Source organism: Periplaneta americana, chromosome 7, assembly GCF_040183065.1.
Source record: "Periplaneta americana isolate PAMFEO1 chromosome 7, P.americana_PAMFEO1_priV1, whole genome shotgun sequence".
In the NCBI taxonomy this organism is placed as follows: Eukaryota; Metazoa; Arthropoda; class Insecta; order Blattodea; family Blattidae; genus Periplaneta; species Periplaneta americana.
Window position 1 is genome coordinate 174704873 of NC_091123.1, and position 25377 is coordinate 174730249.

General features: G+C 35.1%; 1 protein-coding gene across 1 annotated transcript in view; it reads right to left on the reverse strand.

Annotated features, from left to right (window-relative positions):
* Nucleotides 1-301: 301 nt before the first annotated feature.
* The window catches only part of LOC138702815 (uncharacterized), a 37056-nt gene continuing 11980 nt past the window's right edge, over nt 302-25377 (reverse strand). The window contains exon 3 of the mRNA XM_069830113.1: nt 302-3931. Within this exon, the coding sequence (XP_069686214.1) occupies nt 1167-3931 (2765 nt within the window). The 3' untranslated portion in view covers nt 302-1166. The remainder of the gene's footprint in view (nt 3932-25377) is intronic.

A 25377-nucleotide genomic window follows, 5' to 3' on the forward strand; every position in this document is an offset into this window, starting at 1 on the left:
CGACTGAAAGGTCCGAGGTTGAATCTCGAGTGGTGGCGGAATTTTCTCGTTGCCAAACTTCCAGAAGGGCCCCGAGGTTCACTCAACCTCATATCAAATTAAGTGTCGGGTAAAAGGCGATCGGAGCGTGGTGTTGACCACATCACCTCATTCTAGTCCGAGGTCAAGAAAATCAAGGCACTCTACCTCCGTTCCCCCAGGTGTATTCTAGGCATGTGAAGCAGCTGTCTTACCATATTTTACAAGGAAAGGTGAAGGAGATAGTGGTACTTTGATCGTATACTTATAAAACTCGTACAAATAACAGCAAATATATTTATTCACATCACTTTTATACAATCCACATTATTTACAAGTGTTAACATAAAATAATTACTTTTATATCTCAGGTACAAAGTAAGTAATATTATTTCTTCCAGTTATTTGGAAGTGTAACGTATTACAGAAGAACATTTGTGCATATTTCTCCGTACAGTCTATAATAATAAATTACAATAACTTGTACATATGTTGCACAATAAAGTTAAGTTATTTTTATGGTAGCTAAGAATATCGCCCATATTATGTAAACAGGGTTCAAGTGATTTTTCTGAAAAAAGTTTAATATACTAAAAGCTATTAGTAAACTTAAAAATCTGAAAGATGTCATAGTTGTAACTGAGTAGTCGTTACTTTGAATTAATGTAAGTTTGATAGCTCATTGATTAATTTGCAATAAAGAGAGAAGTTCGGGTAAGATAAGATTTTTGCTTGTACTGTAAAATTAATGATTTGTCCCATTTCTACAAAAGAGGAGCTTTATAGAAAACGTTGAATTATACTTATTAGTGTGACTTTATTACTCATAGAGCGACTATAGGAACTTTTTTTTTTTAGATAATTTAATTCTGTGATCCGAAGCATAACTTTTCGTAGTGATCATGCAGTGATCAAAAGCACATTCTTTGTCCCAGGACCAAGTACAAGACGACTTTCCACTACAGAACACAAGACCCTGTGGTCACTGCATATCGTTCTGGATTGTCGCATTCATAATAATTACTGCAGTTTTCTGGGTTTAGTCAGAATCTACATTTGTGAATGACCAGGAGACTTACAGACAGGTGTATCAGCTTTTCCGATTAAGACCAATCTTTACCTTCATGAATAGACGAAATACCAGCATTCTAGCCAAGGATTTTACAGTCACTGTGGGAGCAATCTTTATCCCAGAGCCATGAACAGGTGCTCTTCTCACTACAGAAGTACAAGTCTGGAGGACAGCTCATGAGTATAGGTACCATGTTGTCGCACTCATAGTAACTGTCACAATTCTCCGGATTAGATATCAGCGTTGCATAACCACCAGTAGGTGCAGGACACGTTGGCAGCTCTTCTTTGGGGCTAACTTTGTGAGTATTAAGATTTGGTTCTTGTTTGATGCAGTCTGCGAAAGCACATTCTTTATCCCAGGACCAAGTACAAGCCGACTTTTCACTACAGAACACAAGACCCTGTGGACACTGCATGTCATGGAGGAGTCCATTGTCACATTCGTAATAATTACTGCAATTTTCTGGGTTTGGATAGTATTCTACGTCTGGTGATTGTCCAGGTGGCTTACAGATAGGTGCGTCAGCTTTTCCGACTGAAGGTAATTGTTGTTTAGCTTCATGGATGGCGGAAACATGAGCATTTTTGCCAAGGATTTTACAGTCACTGTGGGAGCAATCTTTATCCCAGAGCCATGAACAGGTGCTCTTCTCACTACAGAAGTACAAGGTCTGAGGACAACTCATGAGTATAGGTACCATGTTGTCGCACTCATAGTAACTGTCACAATTCTCTGGATTAGATATCAGCGTAGCATAACCACCAGTAGGTGCAGGACACGTTGGCAACTCTTCTTTGGAGCTAACTGTGTGAGTATTAAGCTTTGGTTCTTGTTTGATGCAGTCTGCAAACGCACATTCTTTATCCCAGGACCAAGTACAAGCTGATTTTTCACTACAGAACACAAGACCCTGTGGACACTGCATGTCATGGAGGAGTCCATTGTCACATTCGTAATAATTACTGCAATTTTCTGGGTTTGGATAGTACTCCACGTCTGGTGATTGTCCAGGTGGCTTACAGACAGGTGCGTCAGCTTTTCCGACTGAAGGCAATTGCTGTTTAGCTTCATGGATGGAGGAAACATGAGCATTTTTGCCAAGGATTTTACAGTCACTGTGGGAGCAATCTTTATCCCAGAGCCATGAACAGGTGCTCTTCTCACTACAGAAGTACAAGGTCTGAGGACAACTCATGAGTATAGGTACCATGTTGTCGCACTCATAGTAACTGTCACAATTCTCCGGATTAGATATCAGCGTTGCATAACCACCAGTAGGTGCAGGACACGTTGGCAACTCTTCTTTGGGGCTAACTTTGTGAGTATTAAGATTTGGTTCTTGTTTGATGCAGTCTGCGAAAGAACATTCTTTATCCCAGGACCAAGTACAAGCTGACTTTTCACTACAGAACACAAGATCCTGTGGACACTGCATATCGTGAAGGATTCCATTGTCACATTCGTAATAATTACTGCAGTTTTCTGGGTTTGGATAGTACTCTACGTCTGGTGATTGACCAGGTGGCTTACAGACAGGTTGGTCAGCTTTAGCTTCATGGATTGAAGAAACATCAAGATTTCTGCCAAGGATTTTACAGTCACTGTGGGAGCAATCTTTATCCCAGAGCCATGAACAGGTGCTCTTCTCACTACAGAAGTACAAGTCTGGAGGACAGCTCATGAGTATAGGTACCATGTTGTCGCACTCATAGTAACTGTCACAATTCTCCGGATTAGATATCAGCGTTGCATAACCACCAGTTGGTGCAGGACACGTTGGCAACTCCTCTTTGGGGCTAACTTTGTGAGTATTAAGATTTGGTTCTTGTTTGATGCAGTCTGCGAAAGCACATTCTTTATCCCAGGACCAAGTACAAGCCGACTTTTCACTACAGAACACAAGATCCTGTGGACACTCCATATTGTGTAGGATTCCATTGTCACATTCGTAATAATTACTGCAGTTTTCTGAGTTTGGATAGTACTCCACGTCTGGTGATTGTCCAGGTGGCTTACAGACTGGTGCGTCAGCTTTTCCGACTGAAGGTAATTGTTGTTTAGCTTCATGTATGGAGGAAACATGAGCATTTTTGCCAAGGATTTTACAGTCACTGTGCGAGCAATCTTTATCCCAGAGCCATGAACAGGTGCTCTTCTCACTACAGAAGTACAAGGTCTGAGGACAACTCATGAGTATAGGTACCATGTTGTCGCACTCATAGTAACTGTCACAATTATCTGGATTAGATATTAACGTTGCATAACCACCAGTAGGTGCAGGACACGTTGGTAACTCTTCTTTGGGGCTAACTTTGAGGGTATTAAGCTTTGGTTGTTGTTTGATACAGTCTGCGAAGGCGCATTCTTTATCCCAGGACCAAGTACAAGCCGACTTTTCACTACAGTAGAGAAGACCCTGTGGGCACTGCATATTGAGGAGGATTCCTGTCTCACACGCATAAAAATTACTGCAGTTTTCTGGATTGGGATAGTAAGTTACGCCTGTAGGTTCGCCAGGATCACAAAGGGGCTGCTCAGCTTTAGAATGAATATGTGTATTGGCATCTGTCATTTCACAGTTGCTGTAGTCGCAGTTGTACAGATAGTCGCAGTACTCCTTAGCTGCGCAGTAATAAAGATCAGGAGGGCAGTGATGTGTGTGAAGATGACCTCCAGCACATTGGTAGAATTCACTACAGTTCTCTGGTTTTGGGTATAGAATTATTTCACCGTGTTCGTCCTCAGGGCAAGTTGGGAGTTCTTTGCTTTGGTGATGACTGTGGACAGTTTGCAGGGAGAACACCACCAGGATTGCTGCCACGGCGACAGCGTGGAAACCTGAATCAGGAGAAAAATATTGTTAATAAATTATATCAGTTGAAATTCATGCTATTAATTATGCTATATACATGTTTTGTATTGAAATTATAAGTAAAACTACGGAGAAAACTAGTTTCTACAACGTTACAAAATTAGCTGATTGTACTCAAGGATGGGAAGAGAAATGGAAATATAAATTTTAAATTGTGGTGCTGATGAAGATAGCTGCGGTGTGGAAATAATGAAGGAAGAATAGTCTTTCGTATTACGGTGATATTAATACCTGCATAAAAATATGTAAACTTATTGTATAATCCCACTGTGAGTAATTGCTCTACTATTGATATTTCGTCATTTCGCTTTAACTTAAAGAATAGCGTAAAATAGTGATCTACCTTGTGCTCATATATCGATTTTTATTTTATTTTGTTGGGTTATAGTACGACGCTGTATCAACATCAATGTCATTTAGCGTCTGAATGATATGAAGGTGATAATGCCGGTGAAATGAGTCCGGGGTCCATCACCGAAAGTTACTCAGCATTTGATCGTATTGGGTTGAGGGGAAACCCCGGAAAAAACCTCAACCAGGTAACTTGCCCCGACCGAGATTTGAACCCGGGTCACCTGGTTTCGCGGCCAGACGCACTGACCGTTACTCCACAGGTGTGATGTTACTCATATATCGAAGAAAATGTTTAATAATAATAATAATAATAATAATAATAATAATAATAATAATAATGTAAATCAGCGTTTTCAACCTTTTTTTTTAACACGTGGCACACTAAAGTTGTAATTTAAAATCCTGCTCATTCTCATTTAATCTAAACCAGTGATTTCCAACCTGGGACGAATTTGTAGGGTTTTAGAGGGAATGTGTTTATCTGTACCGTGTTGGGTGAATGTTGACTCTTATGGTCTCACTTTTTACTACTCTTTCCAATTCTTTTTTTTTTTTTTTAACTACGACAACCTTTACTATTTTCATTTTCTCGCGATACACCAACGGATAATTCGCGGCACACTGGTTGAATATGACTGAACTAAACTTTCGCGTAATGTAGAATACGAGACTTATGCAGAGTTGAGATAGAAAACGTTACTAATAAACCATTCACAAGCCATGGATATTTAAACTGCGTGTAACTATTATACATGGGAATTGCTTTGCAGTTGTTATATACACGAAACGCCTTGTTTAAGCGTTGTATATAGAGTAAAATATGGCCGCCTCTCTAACAGCTGTTCGTATCGATTGTCATTTTATGATGAGCGAGGGGTTGTTTACCAAAATTTACATGTAATATACTTAAATCCTTTCAAATTCCCTTTTATGAGGTTCAGAAAATTGTAATGGAAATTCTGAAGGCCTCTCTTCAAATTCTGCACTATAATCTATATGTTAACGCGTAAATTTTTGGTTTAATATACAAATCGAACCATTATTTTCCTCGTTTCATTTCCCTTTATCTTTTTTGTTTGTTAATTCCGGATCCCAGTGGTCAACCTTACTTGAGGACGGATGATTTGAAATAAATCTTAGTAGTAGCAGAAGAACAAACCAAAGAGCACAATTATTAGAATAATGTTGATGTAGCTGTAGTCTTTGACCAAAGTATAGCGTGGTAATCGATCAGAGCCAGTTGTACTATCGATACTTAGCGCGGCACACTAACGCGCCCTATCGGATGCAATAGAGAACCTCCATTATCATATTTCGTGGTATAGTAGTGACGAAACTATGACGTAGCTGTGCAACAGCTGTGCTGTTATACAAGACGTATGTAGTGATTATTAGTAAGGAAATTACACATGACTTATAAACAAGCTATTAATTGTGTAAGTATAAGACAGTTAAACGTCTATATAAGACTTTTTATTAGTAAGACCGTTATTGTATATATCATAGTATTGTTGTAACAGATGCATTATAGGACACACCATAAAGTATTTTCCCTGGACCAAAAATGGAGTATAAATGGAATAGAATTAGCATTTTATAATATATTATAAAGATGACTAATATGAACTTAATTTTATCGTTGTATTATTTATTTATTTATTTATTTAATACTTTACACTTGAGCTACATCAGGCATTGCTGCCCGAAAGAGCAGAAGCTCGTGCTCGGGCGCAGTTCAGATCAGTTATACAAAATATATTACAAAATTAAGAGAGTTCATTGAGCACAATAACATTAATAAATGGTAAAATAATACAGCATGTAATAATAGGGTCTACGTATATACAAATATAAAATACAAAAGTACATAAATATCAGAGTATCAATTTTTAACTCAATTAGCTTAAATAATTAAATAATTAATTTGATTTGTTTCTTAAATCTATGTGTGTTAAGTGTACTTAGCTCAGGGTAAGCTCTAATTAATTCATGATATATTTTAGGTCCAAAACTTCTGCTGTGTTTTAATCCGGCAGTTGTGTGGCATTTCGGAGTATTTAGAAAGAAACTGTAGTTTTGTCTCGTATGGTATTCGTATACCAATGTTGTATTGTTTGAAAGTTTAATGTTACTGTGTTTTAAGTTTAGCTTTGGTTTGTTTCTTTAAACTTTATTTTGAATAAAATGTAATATATTGTATAACAAAGATGACTAAATTATACATATTTATAGTACTATGTATTTAGTTTTGTTAAGATGGCATACTTGATATAATAATCGAAAATATACAATATATAATCGATACTGTTCCATATTGTTATACACCTGTTCCATATTGTTATACAAATTATATTATGTATTAAAATTTTATTTAAAAATTGTTACAACAATAGAATTTTACAATTTCACCATGAAATGGTTTATATGCTACACACATCCGTCAGTAGGCCTATTCATTCGATTTCGGAACGTAACTGATCGTCTGATTAGTTTAGTAAGTTGCTAAATTTTATTTTCAATTTCATCACTGATAATTTGTCATTAGCAATGAGGCTCTTGTAAAATGGTTGTGCTAAGTGAAGGAAAACTATAGAACGGGGAGAAAGTATTAAGAAAATATCGAAATTATTTAACTATTTCAGTTCCAAATGTATATATATATATATATATATATATATATATATATATATATATATATAATTAAGAAATCATATGGCACAGCCACGATTCGTGATTTGTCTTATGAGTACTGAAAATGAAATTTCGACTGATATTAATTTTGAAGACATAATTTTACAATTTTGACTTCTCGAAGTGCCGAAAAGTTTCTCTCTAGAGTCTAGGAACTAGTATTTAAGGACGAGTGTTAATAAATGCGTGGCTGTGAATGAAATTCGTCTCTGTGTTCTACATCAAAGTAATAAGTTGTTATTAATATTGTGGTTGCTATTGTTATTATTATTATTATTATTATTATTATTATTATTATACAAAAGGGGCCCAATTATTGCTTTCACCGTGGGCCCATAACATTCTTGATTCGTCACTGATATAATTTGAATTTACATTGAAACTTGACGTAGAAATCATAATTTTTTTACAATCGTAGATATTTACAAACAGCGTTGTTGAAGTACATAAGACGTAGAATGAAAGAATACGGATACCTGCCTATGTTGTACGTTTGAATAACTCTGATTTGATTGTTAATATTGCTATAAAACAGCTAAATTTTGCTAGTAAGTTCCTCTTCGGTGTCTATACAAAACTTCATAAAAGATAACGCAGGAAGCTAACTTTGTGAGAGATAAATTAATATATTGATTTGATTTGTTTTTACAACGTGGAAACTATTGAGGAAATATTCGTACATAATTCACTTGAAGGTTTTGTTTTTCAAATAGGCTTACAGACTTTCTGAAATGCTGATTGATAATGCTGTTTTAATCCTTCTGTTAAATAATTTATACATTGTTGATAATATATATTATTGCAGCACTCAAAGGCTCAATAGCTATTTTCAGGCATCATACATATGAACCATGACTAATTCACATCTCCTTGACATTACTTCGTCTAATATCACTTGTTTCAATATAATATAAATTGTTATTTTTCACTCTAACAACAATGTATCACTAAGCCTCAAGGCATTTACTCTATTGTATCACGGTACTCTTTGTCGATGGCAACCTGTAGTGGTTACAGGAAGAAATTAAATTAATTATATATAGTTCTTAAAAGCACAAAATACATTATGAGTATATATTCTCTCAATTTAGAAAATGGTTGGGGAGAATATGATATAATATATTTTACCATTATATGTTTTGTGCTTTCCGTTCATGCGGAAGATATTACTATCTGTAGTATAATAATATATTGCATTATTATTCAAAGTAGCTTATGTATGTAAATGAAATAATTTAATTTCAATCAAAATGGCATGTTGAACTTCTGTTTTGTGGATTTCACAAAATTTATATTCTATATAATCTAAAATTAAATTCATTTGATTTTATTTATAAATTATATAAACATAAATTTTGTTGAAATATTATTATTATTATTATTATTATTATTATTATTATTATTATTATTATTATTATTAGGTATTGCTATTATTTTTTTTTACTAAAGGTACCCAATTATTGCTTCCGCCACGGGCCCATAACATTCTTCATTCGTCCCTGATATAATTGGAATCTACATAAGTTAAAAGAAAGTATTTTAGACAGCTATGTGTATATCGTAATCTTTCTAAATTATCTTCCTCTTTAAGAAAATTAGCATTTATATGTAAAAAATATACGAGTACTACAACACCGCGAATAAATTCTCCTTTTTCACCTTAAACATTTCATTTGTTCTTTCAGTGGCTCACTCAGGCACAAAAATATTTTCTAACCAAGCGGAATTATCTATTAATAATGAGGGTCCTGGTCCCTTCATCCATCTAGACTTGAAATAATTCGCAATGAGAAGTAGATATAATTCTATATACAGTAATTAATCCTCCGAAACATAGTGGTGAAACTACTTAAAATAAAGGACAATGAGCACTTTGCAATTTACCTCTCATGCTGAATCTCTTCGACTTCACAGAAATCGCTCTCTTGTTCACAGGCGCTGGTCAATAGCGTTCAAATGTGATCTTTCAGTTGATTCGCGTCGTATTTAAACCAAATAGGAGGGTGATGGATCTGAAGTGGTTTGCTTACTGACGGAATTATTACTCAATCAAATGCCTTATCTGTGAACAAATCGGTCGTTTGTGAAGGATTGCGTAAGATGCATTTCCTGTCCTTCGAAATATCTTACAAGTATCTAGGACATTCAAGACGACAATGAAAAGTCATTTAGCGATGCTGTATCAACTACGAGTTTATTTAAAGAACATGATTAACTGCCACTTTTAAATGGGATAAACATATTGGAATCATTTCAAATAAACTCAGAACAATAGACACTACCATACAATTTACATTAAATCTACATACTTAGACTTCAACAAACAAAATTTGATAACACAATCTCAAGGGAAAAAATGGAACTCTCTGCATCATAATCCACAGTTAATTCCCGATTTACCACGAAAATCGTCTGTACCTGCATTTAGATTGGCAACAGTCCATGATTGTTTGGCCAAACACCTGCATAGAATTGGAATATATCAGTTCCCTAACTGCCCATTGTGCATCTCAAACCAAGGAATGGATTCGGAACATCTCAAAATCTGTGCTTCAGTGGTTGAACATAATATCTCTGAAAAATATTGGAGTGTAAGAGGTCAAATGACTTTATTGTCAAACGCCTGGCATTAGAAAACAACAATAACATATTATATAAAAGAAAATACGCCATACAGCATATTGTGCACTGTACAGTATATGAAATTCATGTTTGAGAAGTAGTTATAAAAATTATTTAAATCGTCTATATAGAATACAAAGAAATATTGTAAAAACGTTTACTTAAAATTCCATCAAGATCTAGCTGATCATGATCTACAGGGTGATCGTTTGGGCATGGATAAAATAAAAACACCGTAAAACATTTGCTACTGAACTTTATTTGTTGAAACTTTGTACATACAACAGTGAAAGATGGGAGATTCTTCGTATGATGACGCAGAATATCTGCATGGAAATATCATATGTACTTCGGTACATTAAAATAATATAGATTCTTCAGAGCTCAACATGACCCCCATTGCGCACCCTGCACAACTCATAACGGTGATGCAATTCAGCCCATGTCCGTTGTAACATAAGAGGGGGTGATTTGTTGAAAAGCTTGAGTAATTTTTACTCTCAGATCATCAATGTTCCTGGGTTTCTGTGAATAGACAATGTCTTTAACAAAACCCTACACGAAGAAGTCAGCAGGGGTTAAAACTGGGGAGTTTGGGGACCAAGCCAAGAGTTAGTTGCTTCTCGTACTGCTTTTTCACCTGCGATCTCCTGCATGTTTTTTTAACATAGAACCTGTTTCTACAAATGTTCGATACCACAACATTATGGAATCATATTTAGGTACATTACGCACACTATACTCACGTCAAAATTCCCTTTGAACTCTTTTAACACTTTCAAATTTATTATACTGAAGAACACATTGTGCCCGCTGTTGATTTGTAGTAGCCATTTTAATTATCTACGATTTTCATTTGTCCTTTCAGATTATGCATTGTTGATTGTCATATACGGAAACTCCCATCTTTTAATCGTAATATAACCAGCAAGAAATTTTTTCTACTATCATAATAGCTTTATAATAATAAATTAGTCCACACCTGTGGAGTAACGGTTAGCACGTCTAGCCGCGAAACCAGGTACCCCGGGTTCGATTCCCGGTCGGGGCAAGTTACCTGGTTGAGTTTTTTCCGGGGTTTTCCCTCAACCCAATATGAGCAAATGCTGGGTAACTTTCGATGTTGGACCCCGGACTCATTTCACCGGCATTATCACCTTCATCTCATTCAGACGCTAAATAACCTAGATGTTGATAAAGCATCGTAAAATAACTACTAAAAATAATAAATTAATATTATCCATACCCAAACTGATCAGACTGTATATTATTATTGCAACACATTATCACCAAAATAACTATATTATTATTTTATTCATATAACCCATTCAGAAACTTCCTTCCGCCAGAATTAAAACAGACTTTAGTGCACACCCTCGTACTACCACTGTTTGACTATTGCGATGTAATACTTACAGACTTGACAACTGACCTTTCGAACAAGCTGCAGCGTGTGCACAATATGAGTGTCAGATTCATCAGCAATGCTCACAAATTTGACCACATTACACCCTCATTCAAATCTTTATCCTGGCTGCAACTTAGTAACCGTAGAACACTTCATTCGCTGTCTCTTCTGTTTCGAGTTCTCCATATTTCTACTACAAATTATCTTCGTTCCCGGTTTAACTACTTATCCTCCAATCACAATCTAAACACCAGGTCACAGGAGAGCCAAATCCTAGCAATCCCTGCCCATAGAACATCCCACTATTCATCCTCTTTTACTGTCTCAGTCCCCCGTGAATGGAATTCTCTACCTCAGAAGATTAGGGGCTGCCAGACAATAACCACTTTCAAGAAAAGGCTAAACGATTTCTTACGGGCGCAGTCAAATTGAAGTTAAAATTGTGATCGAGTTTAATATTTTAATTTAATTTAGGTATGACTATTATTATTATTATTATTATTATTATTATTATTATTATTATTATTATTATTACATAATTATTTTATTGGTGTTGTGAAGATGAAAAGAATTGTCATTTTATTATATTAATTATGTATTATATTGTCTTGTATTGTAGTTTTGTATTACTTTGAATTGTATTGTATTGTATTAATTATGTTATATTCACAGCATTGTAGTAATTTTCTATCATACTGGTTGAGTGGAAGAGAAGGCCGAATGGCTTAACTCTGCCAGTTAAAATAAACCATTATTATTATTATTATTATTATTATTATTATTATTATTATTATTATATTACATTGCATCTTTCAGAATTATAGACTATACAATTACATCAAATCATAAACATAACACTCGAAAACAGAACGGATAGACCTACATTTTACCTTCAACAGTAATAGGCATAAATAATTATGAGAAAAGAAGTCTAAATTACAAAGTGTCTTGGATTTTGAATTGAATTCCAAACTTCGGAAATTTTAGGGATAGAAATTATTAAAGAAAAATAGGATATCTAGTTAAACAGAATATTTATAGATTAATAAATTATTCGCCATCATCATGTACTCATAATTAAATTTTTAATAGTAATATGCGTTACAAGAGCGGTGTGTTGAAGTTTTCATGTACGAGGAAAAGTTTGAAAAAGCGAAACGTAGTTGAGCTTTTTTAATTTCCGAGAATTGAAAGAAAACATACCGCTCGTGTATCGTACATTATTTTGGGCGAAGATCGTTTATTACATACCGGAAAGAGGAATTTCTAATTAGTTGCAATGAAATCTCCATCTTGGTTACTGTTAATTGACGGCAAATTTGCAAAACAAAAATATCTATCTTCAACATTGTTGCTTTAAAATGTTTTCTGTGTTTACATACTCCAGCAGGCCGTGATATACGTCTGTCTTTTCCCCCCCCCCCCAGTCTATGATGAGTCTGGAATCTTGTTGATTTTTTCACGGCTTCCTTAATGTTACTTGCATCACGAATGCAGTAACTTTAGTGGAGTTGTAGAGTTTACTTAATTTTTGCAAATATTTAAAAATAATAATTAACAGTGCAATTTAGGTGAAATTGCAGTGGTAAGTTTCCAATTTATAATTGTTACTATATTGAACGTCTCTAAAAATAATATGTTAAAAGCCTAAAGCAGTAAAATCAATATGTCACTTAAGCGGTAAGGAGAGGGAAATTGTTATGTGTGTTAGGTTGGGAATACTGAATGTGGAATTTTAGACTTTCCGCGGATTGGTTTTGTGCGGAAACCAAGCAAATACGCGCGATCTCGCACAAAACTAATTACCGTATGTAGGCCTATATATATATATATATATATATATATATATATATGTATGTGATATTTTCTTATGCAAATTTTGTTGCTGTAAGGTTAATTGTAATCCACCGCTGTGGAGAAACGGTCAGAATGCCTGACCGTGGATCGAGCGGGTCCTCGTCCATATCCTGGTTGGGGAAAGTTACCCATTAAGAACAAATGCTGAGAAACTTTCATGCTCTGAACCCTGGACTCATTTCGCCGGCATTATCATCTTGATGAAGCACTTGATGAAACGTCTTTAAATAACCAATTAAAATATAAATTGTATTGCATTGGCACCTGCTGCCAAGCCATGTTTAGTAGGGCCACAAATTTTATGTAAATAAATTAGCGTTCATCGAATTGGTGATAGTGAGATAGTATTTGGCGAGATGATTTTGGGAAATCTCTGAAAACTGCCGAAGCAGGAGAACTGGAATCGAACTTACAGCGCAGCTCCGGATCAGCAGGAAGACTTTATTATGGATCGATGCAACTTTGAATTACCTTGATTAAAATATGGGAATAATTTGTGCTATATCTTTGCAATATATTCTGTTATTTATAATTTATATTTCATTCTATGCTAGCGTATTTTTTCCACATTTTAAGTGCATTTTACCCTACCTCTTATAATCCAGATAGTTTCCGAACTTCTAGTATATAGCGTAATGTGACAAATATCCAACAAAACTCAGCCCTTCCCGGATAAGTTATGAATAATCATAGATACTCGTAACAGAGGATAATTGTATATTTATATACATTTTTGAGGCACTTAGGAAAGGTGTAGATTGAACTTCTTCCGTTGCTGGTAATGAAAAACAATGGTAAAGTTCCGAAGATTTGCTATTGCACTTTTTCTCTTAACTAAAAAGAAATAGAGAATTTTTCGAAGAAGCGTCGAAACAGTGGATATCGATAATTATAACAGACTTTCATCCAAAGTAAAATACATATCAGCTCTCCCCACTCGGATGGAAAATAAGAATATACAGGTAACCTTAATTGTTATACCCTTAAATTAAAATTACGTTTTTCGCGTAACTGTATTGAAATAATGGAAAAATTGCGAATTTATGGAGAAAAATATACCTATGAGACCAATTCTGCGCACAATTTACGTGACATTCTTAATTTGAAGGGTACACGGGAAAAACGATCAAGATCCATGAAAAATCTAAATTGAGTTAATAATGCTATCTTATAGTGGAAAGGAAGTACTATCATGTGGTCTAGCTAATAATAAGAAATCATCGTTCTTGACATTCCACTACGTCAATTTCTATTTTTTTTTTTATTTTATTGGGTTATTTTACGACGCTGTATCAACATCTAGGTTATTTAGCGTCTGAATGAAATGAAGGTGATAATGCCGGTGAAATGAGTCCGGGGTCCAACACCGAAAGTTACCCAGCATTTGCTCGTATTGGGTTGAGGAAAAACACCGGAAAAAACCTCAACCAGGTAACTTGCCCCGACCGGGATTCGAACCCGGGTCACCTGGTTTCGCGGCCAGACGCGCTGACCGTTACTCCACAGGTGTGGACTCAATTTCTATTAAATACACACATAACAAAGTATTAAGTGCTTAAACTTTATGGGTGCTATTCATAGACATTTCGCAGCACGCGCTACGAGCGTACTAAGCTAGCCCCGGCTATCCACTGGTTACTTGTACAGAATTCAAATCATATCCTATCGCTAACACTGGTTTATGATTACGAAAAACGCTGATAATCCACCGAAAACCCGCGCTAAAAAGATCTATGAATACGGCCCTAATTCATTTTTCTCGAAACTTTCTAAAATGGACCTTGATAGTCATTCCCGTGTACCCTTCATTTGTGATTAGTGTATTTATCTCAAATATTTTAAATCATATAATTTACTATGTAACCTATTTCACTATTTTATACAATCCAGATGCATATTTTTGCAAAATAATAAACAATAAGGCGTGTAACATTAAAAAAATTAGTACTGCTTGTTTATGCGGATGACGTGAATATGATAGGAAAGAATCCAAAAACTATTAGGGAAGACAAGGGAATTTTACTTGAAGCAAGTAATGAGATAGTTATGAAAGTAAATTCCGAGAAAACAAAGTAGGCCTATATGATTATGTCTCGTGGTTAGAACACAGTACAAAATGGAAATATAAAGATTGGAAATTTATCCTTTGTGGAGGTGGATAAATTCAAATATCTTGGAGCAACAGTAACAAATGTAAATGACACTCTAGAGGAAATTAAACGCAAAATAAATATGCGAAATACTTGTTAGGCCTATTATTCGGTTGACAAGCTTTTGTCTTCCAATCTTCTCTCAAGAAAACTGAAAGTTTTGATTTGTAAAACAGTTATGTTACCGGTTGTTCTGTATGTTTGTGAAACTTGAGTTCTCACTTTGAGAGAGGAACAGAGGCTAAGGGTGTTTGAGAATAAGGTGCTTAGGAAAATATTTCGGGCTAAGAGGGATGAAGTTACAGGAGAATGAAGAAGGTTATACAACGCAAAACTGCACGCATTGTATTCTTCACCTGACATAATTAGGAACATTAAATCCAGACGTTTGAGATGGACAGGGCATGTAGCAAGTTTGAGCGAATCTAGAAATGCATATAGAGTTGTTAGTTGGGAGACCTGAGTGAAAAATACCTTTGAGGGGGGGGGAGACGTAGATGAAAGGATAATATCAAAATAGATTTGTGGGAGGTGGAATATAATGGTAGGGACTGGATTAATCTTGCTGAGGATAGGGACCGATGGCGGGCTTATGTGAGGGCGGCAATGAACCTCCGGGTTCTCTAAAAGCCATCTGTAAGTAAGTAAGTACTGTAGGCGTATATAATATTACAAATTGAATTACAGTATTGCACAAAATCTGTAATATTTTGAAGAATGTATATATTCTTTCAATTCTACTTACTTCCTGTATTTATTAATTTTTTTTATTGCACCAAATTTTCTTTAGTGTCTTTAGTGACAGTATTTTTAATCGGTTATTTTACGGCGCTTTATCAACTATTATGGTTATATAGCTCCTGAGTGAGATGAATGTGGTAATGTCAGCGACATGAATCCATGGTCCAGTACCAAAAGTTACCCAGTATTTGCTATCAGTAGTTGAGGGAAAATATCGGAAAAATCTCAGCCAAATAACTTGTTGCAACCAGGATTTAAACCCTTGCTCGCTCGATTCACGGTCAGACGTGCTAACAGTACTCCACAGCTGTGGATCTAGTGACAGTATAATAGAGCTCAGGAATAGTATAAAATAAAGATGCGTGGTGACCAACTCGGTTGCTTTTACGAAGCAGTGTGTGCACTCACGAGCAGAAATGTCGTTGAACGATCTGTTTTTGCATTCTACACATGAGCAGCGAAAGTGTTCTTGTCCACACCTGTGGAGTAACGGTCAGCACGTCTGGCCGCGAAACCAGGTGGCCCGGGTTCGAATCCCGGTCGGGGCAAGTTACCTGGTTGAGTTTTTCCGGGGTTTTCCCTCAACCCAATACGAGCAAATGCTGGGTAACTTTCGGTGTTGGGCCCCGGACTCATTTCACCGGCATTATCACCTTCATATCATTCAGACGCTAAATAACCTGAGTTGTTGATACAGCGTCGTAAAATAACCCAATAATAAAAAAAAACGAGATTTCTTGCACAAAGCGCACCGGTTGGTCATCACTGGTATAGATAAATAAGAAATTGCGACTATTATTTTGATTGATTAAACTCTTTTTTGCACTTTTAAAAATATATTTTAAAATCTATGTTTAATCTACAGCACTTTTGAGTCTTTGTGGATTGTTTCTGTTTGGGGATGTTTACATTTTAGAGTAAAGCACTTTTGAGACTTTGTGTATTGTTTCTGTTTGGGGATGTTTACATTTTAAACTACGGCACTTTTGAGTCTTTGTGGATTGTTTCTCTTTGGGGATGTTTACATTTTAGAGTACAGCACTTTTGAGTCTTTGTGGATTGTTTCTGTTTGGGGATGTTTACATTTTAAACTACGGCACTTTTGAGTCTTTGTGGATTGTTTCTGTTTGGGGATGTTTACATTTTAAACTACGGCACTTTTGAGTCTTTGTGGATTGTTTCTGTTTGGGGATGTTTACATTTTAAACTACGGCACTTTTGAGTCTTTGTGGATTGTTTCTGTTTGGGGATGTTTACATTTTAAACTACGGCACTTTTGAGTCTTTGTGGATTGTTTCTGTTTGGGGATGTTTACATTTTAAACTACGGCACTTTTGAGTCTTTGTGGATTGTTTCTGTTTGGGGATGTTTACATTTTAAACTACGGAACTTTTGAGTCTTTGTGGATTGTTTCTGTTTGGGGATGTTTACATTTTAAACTACGGCACTTTTGAGTCTTTGTGGATTGTTTCTGTTTGGGGATGTTTAGATTTTAAACTACAGCACTTTTGAGTCTTTGTAGATTGTTTCTGTTTGGGGATGTTTAGATTTTAAACTACAGCACTTTTGAGTCTTTGTGGATTGTTTCTGTTTGGGGATGTTTACATTTTAAACTACGGCACTTTTGAATCTTTGTGGATTGTTTCTGTTTGGGGATGTTTACATTTTAAACTACGGCACTTTTGAGTCTTTGTGGATTGTTTCTGTTTGGGAATGTTTACATTTTAAACTACGGCACTTTTGAGTCTTTGTGGATTGTTTCTGTTTGGGGATGTTTACATTTTAAACTACGGAACTTTTGAGTCTTTGTGGATTGTTTCTGTTTGGGGATGTTTACATTTTAAACTACAGCACTTTTGGGTCTTTGTGGATTGTTTCTGTTTGGGAATGTTTAGATTTTAAACTACAGCACTTTTGAGTCTTTGTGGATTGTTTCTGTTTGGGGATGTTTACATTTTAAACTACAGCACTTTTGAGTCTTTATGGATTGTTTCTGTTTGGGGATGTTTACATTTTAAACTACAGCACTTTTGGGTCTTTGTGGATTGTTTCTGTTTGGGAATGTTTAGATTTTAAACTACAGCACTTTTGAGTCTTTGTGGATTGTTTCTGTTTGGGGATGTTTACATTTTAAACTACAGCACTTTTGGGTCTTTGTGGATTGTTTCTGTTTGGGAATGTTTAGATTTTAAACTACAGCACTTTTGAGTCTTTGTGGATTGTTTCTGTTTGGGGATGTTTACATTTTAAACTACAGCACTTTTGAGTCTTTGTGGATTGTTTCTGTTTGGGGATGTTTACATTTTAAACTACAGCACTTTTGAGTCTTTATGGATTGTTTCTGTTTGGGGATGTTTAGATTTTAAACTACAGCACTTTTGAGTCTTTGTGGATTGTTTCTGTTTGGGGATGTTTACACTTTACTGTAACATCGAATAGAATCTGATACACTCAACTTGTTTTTGAGTTTTTAATCAATAAAAAAGCAAAAAAAAAAAAAAAAGATATACACATCCGGCTGCTTCAGATCTCTAATCTTTGCCGCAACTTGTAGATCAGTTATCTAACATTATTTGCTATCTAACATAATTATTATATTGAACTTGGGAATGAAGGTGTTGAAATGTAATCAGGCGATACGAAAATAAGTTTTATTTGAGTGGAAACGGATGTATTTTCAGGATAAGCGTCATTATTAATTACAAATACGTCGCATTAAAAATATAAGTCTTTATGAAAAGACCGCATGTAAGATACACAAATCTATTCGAACTAACGAACACAAGACTGTCGAGTAAACGAATCAGAGTTACTGAATAAGTAGGAGGACTAAACGAGAGAACTGGATCAAGAAAACAGCGGGATAGTACACCAGCTACAATATCCTACAAACTTAAAATGAGAGGTGAGTGAATAAATCAGTACACTATTTATAACTCCTGTCGGAATTATATGTTGCAAAGTCTTAATACCAATAAAATGTCTACAATAGTGTGCTGTACTGTTGTACAAGTATTTGTTTAATATATGAGATGAATCCTAAGCTTGTATCAACAGCGCTTCGCTATTTTTCAACCATTCTTGTATATATATATATATATATATATATATATATATGGTTGTGGATTCCTACGCTGTACAGGTGAGCCATTTATGTTTATAAATGCCAAAGAAGATATTATATTAGTAACAGCGAGAGATGATCTAAGATCATTACAGATTTCCGTGCACTTAGACACCCATGAGTTGTATATCTTCGTATGGACAACATTTTTCTTTTCCCCATACGATTCATGATAAAATAAATTGTAGATTCCCACACGCCGTATGGTTCCCATGACCACGGACTTGCCCAACACAAGTTATAAATCAGAGATACACCGGGGATAGAGTCCAGGTCGACAGGATTACAAGTCCAGCACTCTAGCTACTAGGCCACCGTGGTAGCATGATAATAATAATTAAGGCTAGGATTTGTATGTAATTACACGTTCTTTCCCTTTGTATATACATAACTAAAAATGATAAATGTTCACGAAATAGGACGTTACCCACAATATATGAAAATTTATCATTACATTTTTTACATACTGTTATTGCAAGTTATCTTGAACTTCCTGAGCGGGGACAGAGGGACAGAGGGAAGGAAGCGCGTAACGTGGGTGGAGCCAACTGAGTTGTTTGCGCATGCTCCACATCATAATCTCTTGTCAAGAAACATAGAACTATTTCCTTTACTGCGTACCAGTAGTGTTAACATGGAGCAGCAACCACAGGGTAGTAATTATGGTGAAATCACACCACCGCGGAGAAAAAGTAACGCTGTTATGCACAGCGGAGAAAGAGAAATTATCACAAATATAATATCTGTTACGAGGAGGAAAAATTAAACAAATGTTTGCTGGAACCTCTTGATAAGGAACATGAGAGAGCGGCTAAATACTCTGGCAAAAGTATTAGTTCCGTGAAGAGAATTAAGAAGAATATTGAATTACAGCCAAATGAACCTCACACTACTCCGAGAAAGAATAGGTATGTAATGTTTAGAAATTATTGCTATAATAGTTGTGTACAATAGTGTGTGTACTGTGAGAGACATAATGAAATACTGTTGTAAGTTATTATTTTGTTATAGTTCTGCTAAACATATTATTTCATTCCAGAATTAGGACTTGTGTAAAGTTGAAATGGACGACTTCGATCAAATGGCATTCGGGATACAATCGAAGAATTCTATCTTGTTCAGAAAGTAGTACCTACGATTAAGAAGATAATTCCGAATGGATGATGCCATTGACGAAATAATAATTAATTTTGGACCAAGCGTTGAAGACGATGACGATGATGGCAGTAATGATAGGGATATGAATTGCGTTTAATTGTAAATTAATGTAAATTCAAATAATAAGCCTGTAAAATATTGTTATAAGAATATTTACATATCAGCTGTAGGTGTAAGTCATGTAGGCCTATATAATGTATAGAAGTAGCTGTAGTAACTCCGCCATTGCCGGTCCCCAGCCCGGATGAGAGAGGAGAAGTGTACAGACGATTATATTTAAATACTTACTCATTAGAGGTTAATTAAAACCTGCTACGAAACCATGTTCTCCACTGAAAACCGGAGTGTCGTGAGATGATGATGTCTGTAGTGAACCAAGTTATTTTACAGTAGAGAGCTGTAAAGTGAAAGAACCAACGTTTTCTGAAAAGAGTCACGTTACCCGAGGGAGGGGCATCCTTACCGTGCCGTTACGTTGGTGAGTACATACCGTGCCGAGCAATTCGAAAGACAGACTTAGGGGATGTAAGGTTCAAGATAACTTGCAATAACGGTGTTTGATAATAATTACGCATTATTTACATATTTTACTTTCTTTTATCTTAAATTACATATTCTGTCTCTTAATTACAGTAAAAATTTCGTAAGTGCAATATGATTTAAAACAGTCTGTATGACAATATTTGAGGCGCTGACATGGGAAAGGTAGTAACTGCCAAAAACAAAATTTTTCAGGGGAAGCAAAAAACAAATTTATGAACACTTTCTTACTTACATTATTACAGAAACTGCTTTAAATGAAAGACATACACTCATGTTTGTGTTACATATGAAATTTGATTTGAAAAGTCTGGCACAGATTTATCTGAGAAATCCTATTTTATGAAAATACAACATTGAAATCACACCTTAGCCAAACTGAGAATTAACGTTATTCATACATTATGCACAAATGTTTCGGTAAAATGCATGATACTTTTCATCGAGGAGGTCTAACATAGATAACAAGTCTCTCTTTTTGGCATAAGGGACGACTGGTCTTCTTTCAAAGCGTTGCAAGCACTGCAAGTTAGTGATTGACGTTAATGACTGTCCTTTCTTAAAAATCCTGTGCTCTGTCCACATTTCAAGGTCATTAAATGACTGTCTTGTTTTTATTAGAGGAAAATCAGCTCTTGAGAGTCTAATCTAGTTGAGGGTGCTGATTTTTATAGGAGATGTATTCAAAAACTTGTCACATTCTGCAGAAAAGTCAAGAAATCCTCATCCTTCATCATTATTACATTATTAGGCCTTACCTCTTCTGGAACCATGGTCTTGCATCTTTTTTTCTTTTCTCTATGATGCCAAATTCCCTATCACATGGCATGTAGGAATGTTCTGAAACCAGGAATTTCAAGTCCACTGAATCAAAATGTTTCTTGGCAATAATGTAAAACAGGACCATTAGAATCACCCGATTCTTATTCTGCCCTGCACAGTTATCAGCCCATATCACTCTGATGTTGTAAAAGGAGTTACTACCTTCTCCGCGCCAACAGCTGTGCACATACAACTTACAACATCTAGTGACTACGTTTCCAACTTCGTTTCATTACATACGGACATACTACCTTCTCTGTGCCATTGGCTTGGCTATTTACTACCTTCTCAATGAAAAACCTAAAAATTCGAATTTTTGGCAGTTACGACCTTTCCCATGTCAATGCCTCATTTGTTCACATCAGGAACTGTGGTACTGACTCTGAAACGGATTTTCCAAGCTATTCAAAAGCTGCTGAGAAAGAGTCAGGGAAGAATTCCATTCACTCAATACCGTAAATAAGGATATATACACTGCTGGTTTTCCAGCATTCCAAGAACTTGTAAAGGCATTGGTGGAGAAAAGAGTATGGAAATTCACCTCTCACTCTGCTTTCCTTCTTCGCAGTTTGCGTTACTGTAGAAAGGTCATCCACCCTAATTTATTTGAGTTGTCCATTGAGTGCCTGAGGCACTACTTTTGTACCTATTGTTAGGAAAGAGCGTTGCTATAAAGCCCCCCAATGTGTATTGTACTATAGAGAACAATTGCCAAATATGAAATTGCCCCCTGAACCTGTCCTGACTAGGTGGGATACGTGGATCGAGGCTGCCTGCTTTTATAGTGAACATTTTAAAGCAGTGAAGTCTGTGATAGATTATTTTCCAGGGAAATCGGCAGTTTCAGTGAGAGAGGCCCAAAGTGCCTTCAGTGATTCTAAAGTACAGTGCAAATTAGCATATATTCAAAGCAATTTTGGATTCATTGCTGACAGCATTATAAAATTAGAAACTCGTGGGATGCCTTTGAAGAAATCATTGGACATTGTGGAAGATGTGGAAGATGTTAAATCAAAGTTAAGTGCTGTTGAAGGGATTGTTGGAATAGGAGTAATGAACAAATTTATGTTTATTATGGGAAGAAACCTGGCTTCTCGACATTCACTGCAGTATGCAAGATCCTCAGAGGGGAAGAAGAAAATCCTCCAGACGACATGTCTCCTGAAAAATTTCATGTACTTAAATTTGCACCAGCAACGTCCTGTGATGTGGAAAAATCATCCTCTCTGACCGGTGCCATTCCATGACAATGGAAAATTTGGAGATGTATCTGATAGTTCATTGCACTTCGAAATGAAGTAAGTCGATTGAGTTCTGTAAAGTAATGTTTACTTGGACAGCTAGCTTAAACAGTGACTATGAAAATAATTGTATAATTTTCATTAAATATGTATTCGCATTTTTCATATAGAATAATGAAATTTATTAAATTTTACATATAATACCGACATGTTTAATTAATTAATTAATTATTGTATAACACTTTATTTTGAAAAAAAAAATTAATGAAATGAGGGGCTCTGCAAGTAACTTAATGTTTAGTATAAAATGTATATAAAAATTGAATTTTAATGTACCAGTACTTTAATATTACATATACCGGTATTTTAAGAAATTGTTATGTAATATTACATATTTAGCTACATATTTCCCCTAACATTGTTACATAAATATGTACATATTTTGCATGTTGATATTACATAAATATCCTAGCCTTAATAATAATAATAATAATGATAAAAGTAATAATAATAATAATAATAATAATAATAATAATAATAATAATAATAATAATAATAATAATAATAATAATAAAGTGATAACCAACCATTATTTATAATAGGTTAGCTCAAGGAATGGCTATAAAATAAAAATATAATATTGATAATAATAGTTATGATAAATATCTACCATTTCAGAAATTGTAAATTTATAGGGCAAATGAGTTATTCTCATTACACAAGTCGGCAGTTTTAATGTTTCTAGAGACGGGAGAAAGAGATTTAGAATTTCTTTTTCAGGAAAGAATTTAACGTATCATGCCTTGTGTATGAACACGAAAGCTAAAGTTGTTTATGAATTATTGATAGTTTATATTATCTTTAAGAACCATGAATGTTCGGAATAAAAAGTATGATGCTTCAATAAATCACTATATTCCTGATAGCTATTTTTGGAGTCACAACATCTGGGGGATCACCACACATACCTTCGTTATAGTCGAATGATCGTTCACCTCTGCTGAAGCATGTGGATGTGAGGCCAGCAGCCAGTTGGTCGGCAATGGCCCTACATGAGCTTTTGCGTCACTGATTTATTCATTTTTTCTTGGAATCATTGGGTGGAAATTTATACATCATAACCAGGCTGGTTCACAATAAACCGGAAACGGAGCGAGAACGGAAATATCTATACTAATAATAAATCTGTAGCCGAAATTTTTCTGGTAATTTTCGATTTTCCAAAAATAATTGGTCCTAACATATATAATTAACCACCCTGAAGTCGAAAATCGCATTTTGAAATTTTTGTTTGTAAGTCTGTCTGTATGTTTGTTACCTTTTCACGCGATAATGGCTGAACCTATTTATATGAAAATTGGAATATAAATTAAATTCGTTGTAACTTAGATTTTAGGCTATATGGCATTGAAAATACTTTATTTAAAAGGGGGTTATAAGGGGGTCTGAATTAAATAAATCGAAATATCTCGCTTATTATTGATTTTTGTGAAAAATGTTACATAACAAAAGTTTCTTTGAAAATGATTTCCGATACGTTTTATTCTTTACAAAATTTTGATAGGACTGATATTTAATGAGATAAATGAGTTTTAAAATTAAAATAACGCCATCTAAGACGGTGCAATGAATTGAGAACAAATGACTTCGTCTATAAGGGGCCTTGGACAACAACAATCAAAACAGGGGCCTTGGACATCAACAATCGAAAGCTATTAAACATAACCTACAGAGAATGTTTCTGTGTTTGTATGAAGTAATATCAGAAGCTAAATTAACCGATTTGTATAATTAATTATTATTTCACCATTGGAAAGTGTAGTTTCTCTAGATGGACATAATGCTATAATGTTATTACAGTAACTTCTGAGTAAATCGAGGACAGGTAAGATTAAAATAGCTTCTTATACACAGAAAATTTGATAGGCTAGATTGTACATTCGTTTTCTGTATTTCTTAAAATAATATTTATGTACACTCATTTTAATCTCAGAGAATTAACGAACAACGAGAGTGTATTGATTTAGTATGCAGTAATAGTACGTTAGCTTAGCAATCCATTATTTTATAATTCAAATTTTAACTATGCTCAATTGAATCGTGTTAAAATACATAAAATATATATATGCAATAAATGCAATGCAAAAAAAATTGGGTAATGAGCGAAGCAGATTATCTTGCGCTGTTGTAAAAATTGTTCCCTGGATCAAACGTCCTATTTTAATTATGTAATTACTTTATATTTATTTCTAACAGGTGCAGCGGAGCGCACGGGTACGGCTAGTTGTTAAAATAAATGTATTTAAATGTGAGCATTCAATTAACGAGAAACTTTCCGAATCCCGGGAATGGAAACGTGAAAATTAATTGTGAATGCTCACATTTAAATACATTTATTTTAACAATATTTCCGTTCTCGTTCTCGTCTCCGTTCCCGGTTTGTTGTGGACCAGCCTTTAGAATCCGAGACAACTTAACAATGAAGTGAAGTTAACAGTGCAACGGAGTACAGATGGAATGAGGTGGCGCGGTGAGTTTTGTTTACCTGTTCGTCAGTGTACAATCCGGTTCGTGATCAGAGGTACAGTATTCTTCCGTCTCTCCCTACGAAACGATCTGAAGCCATCACAGTGCATTTGCAATTCATAATGAACAGTTTTTTCGAACTACTGTAGTTGCAAATATGTACTACACGGTTGTTCAT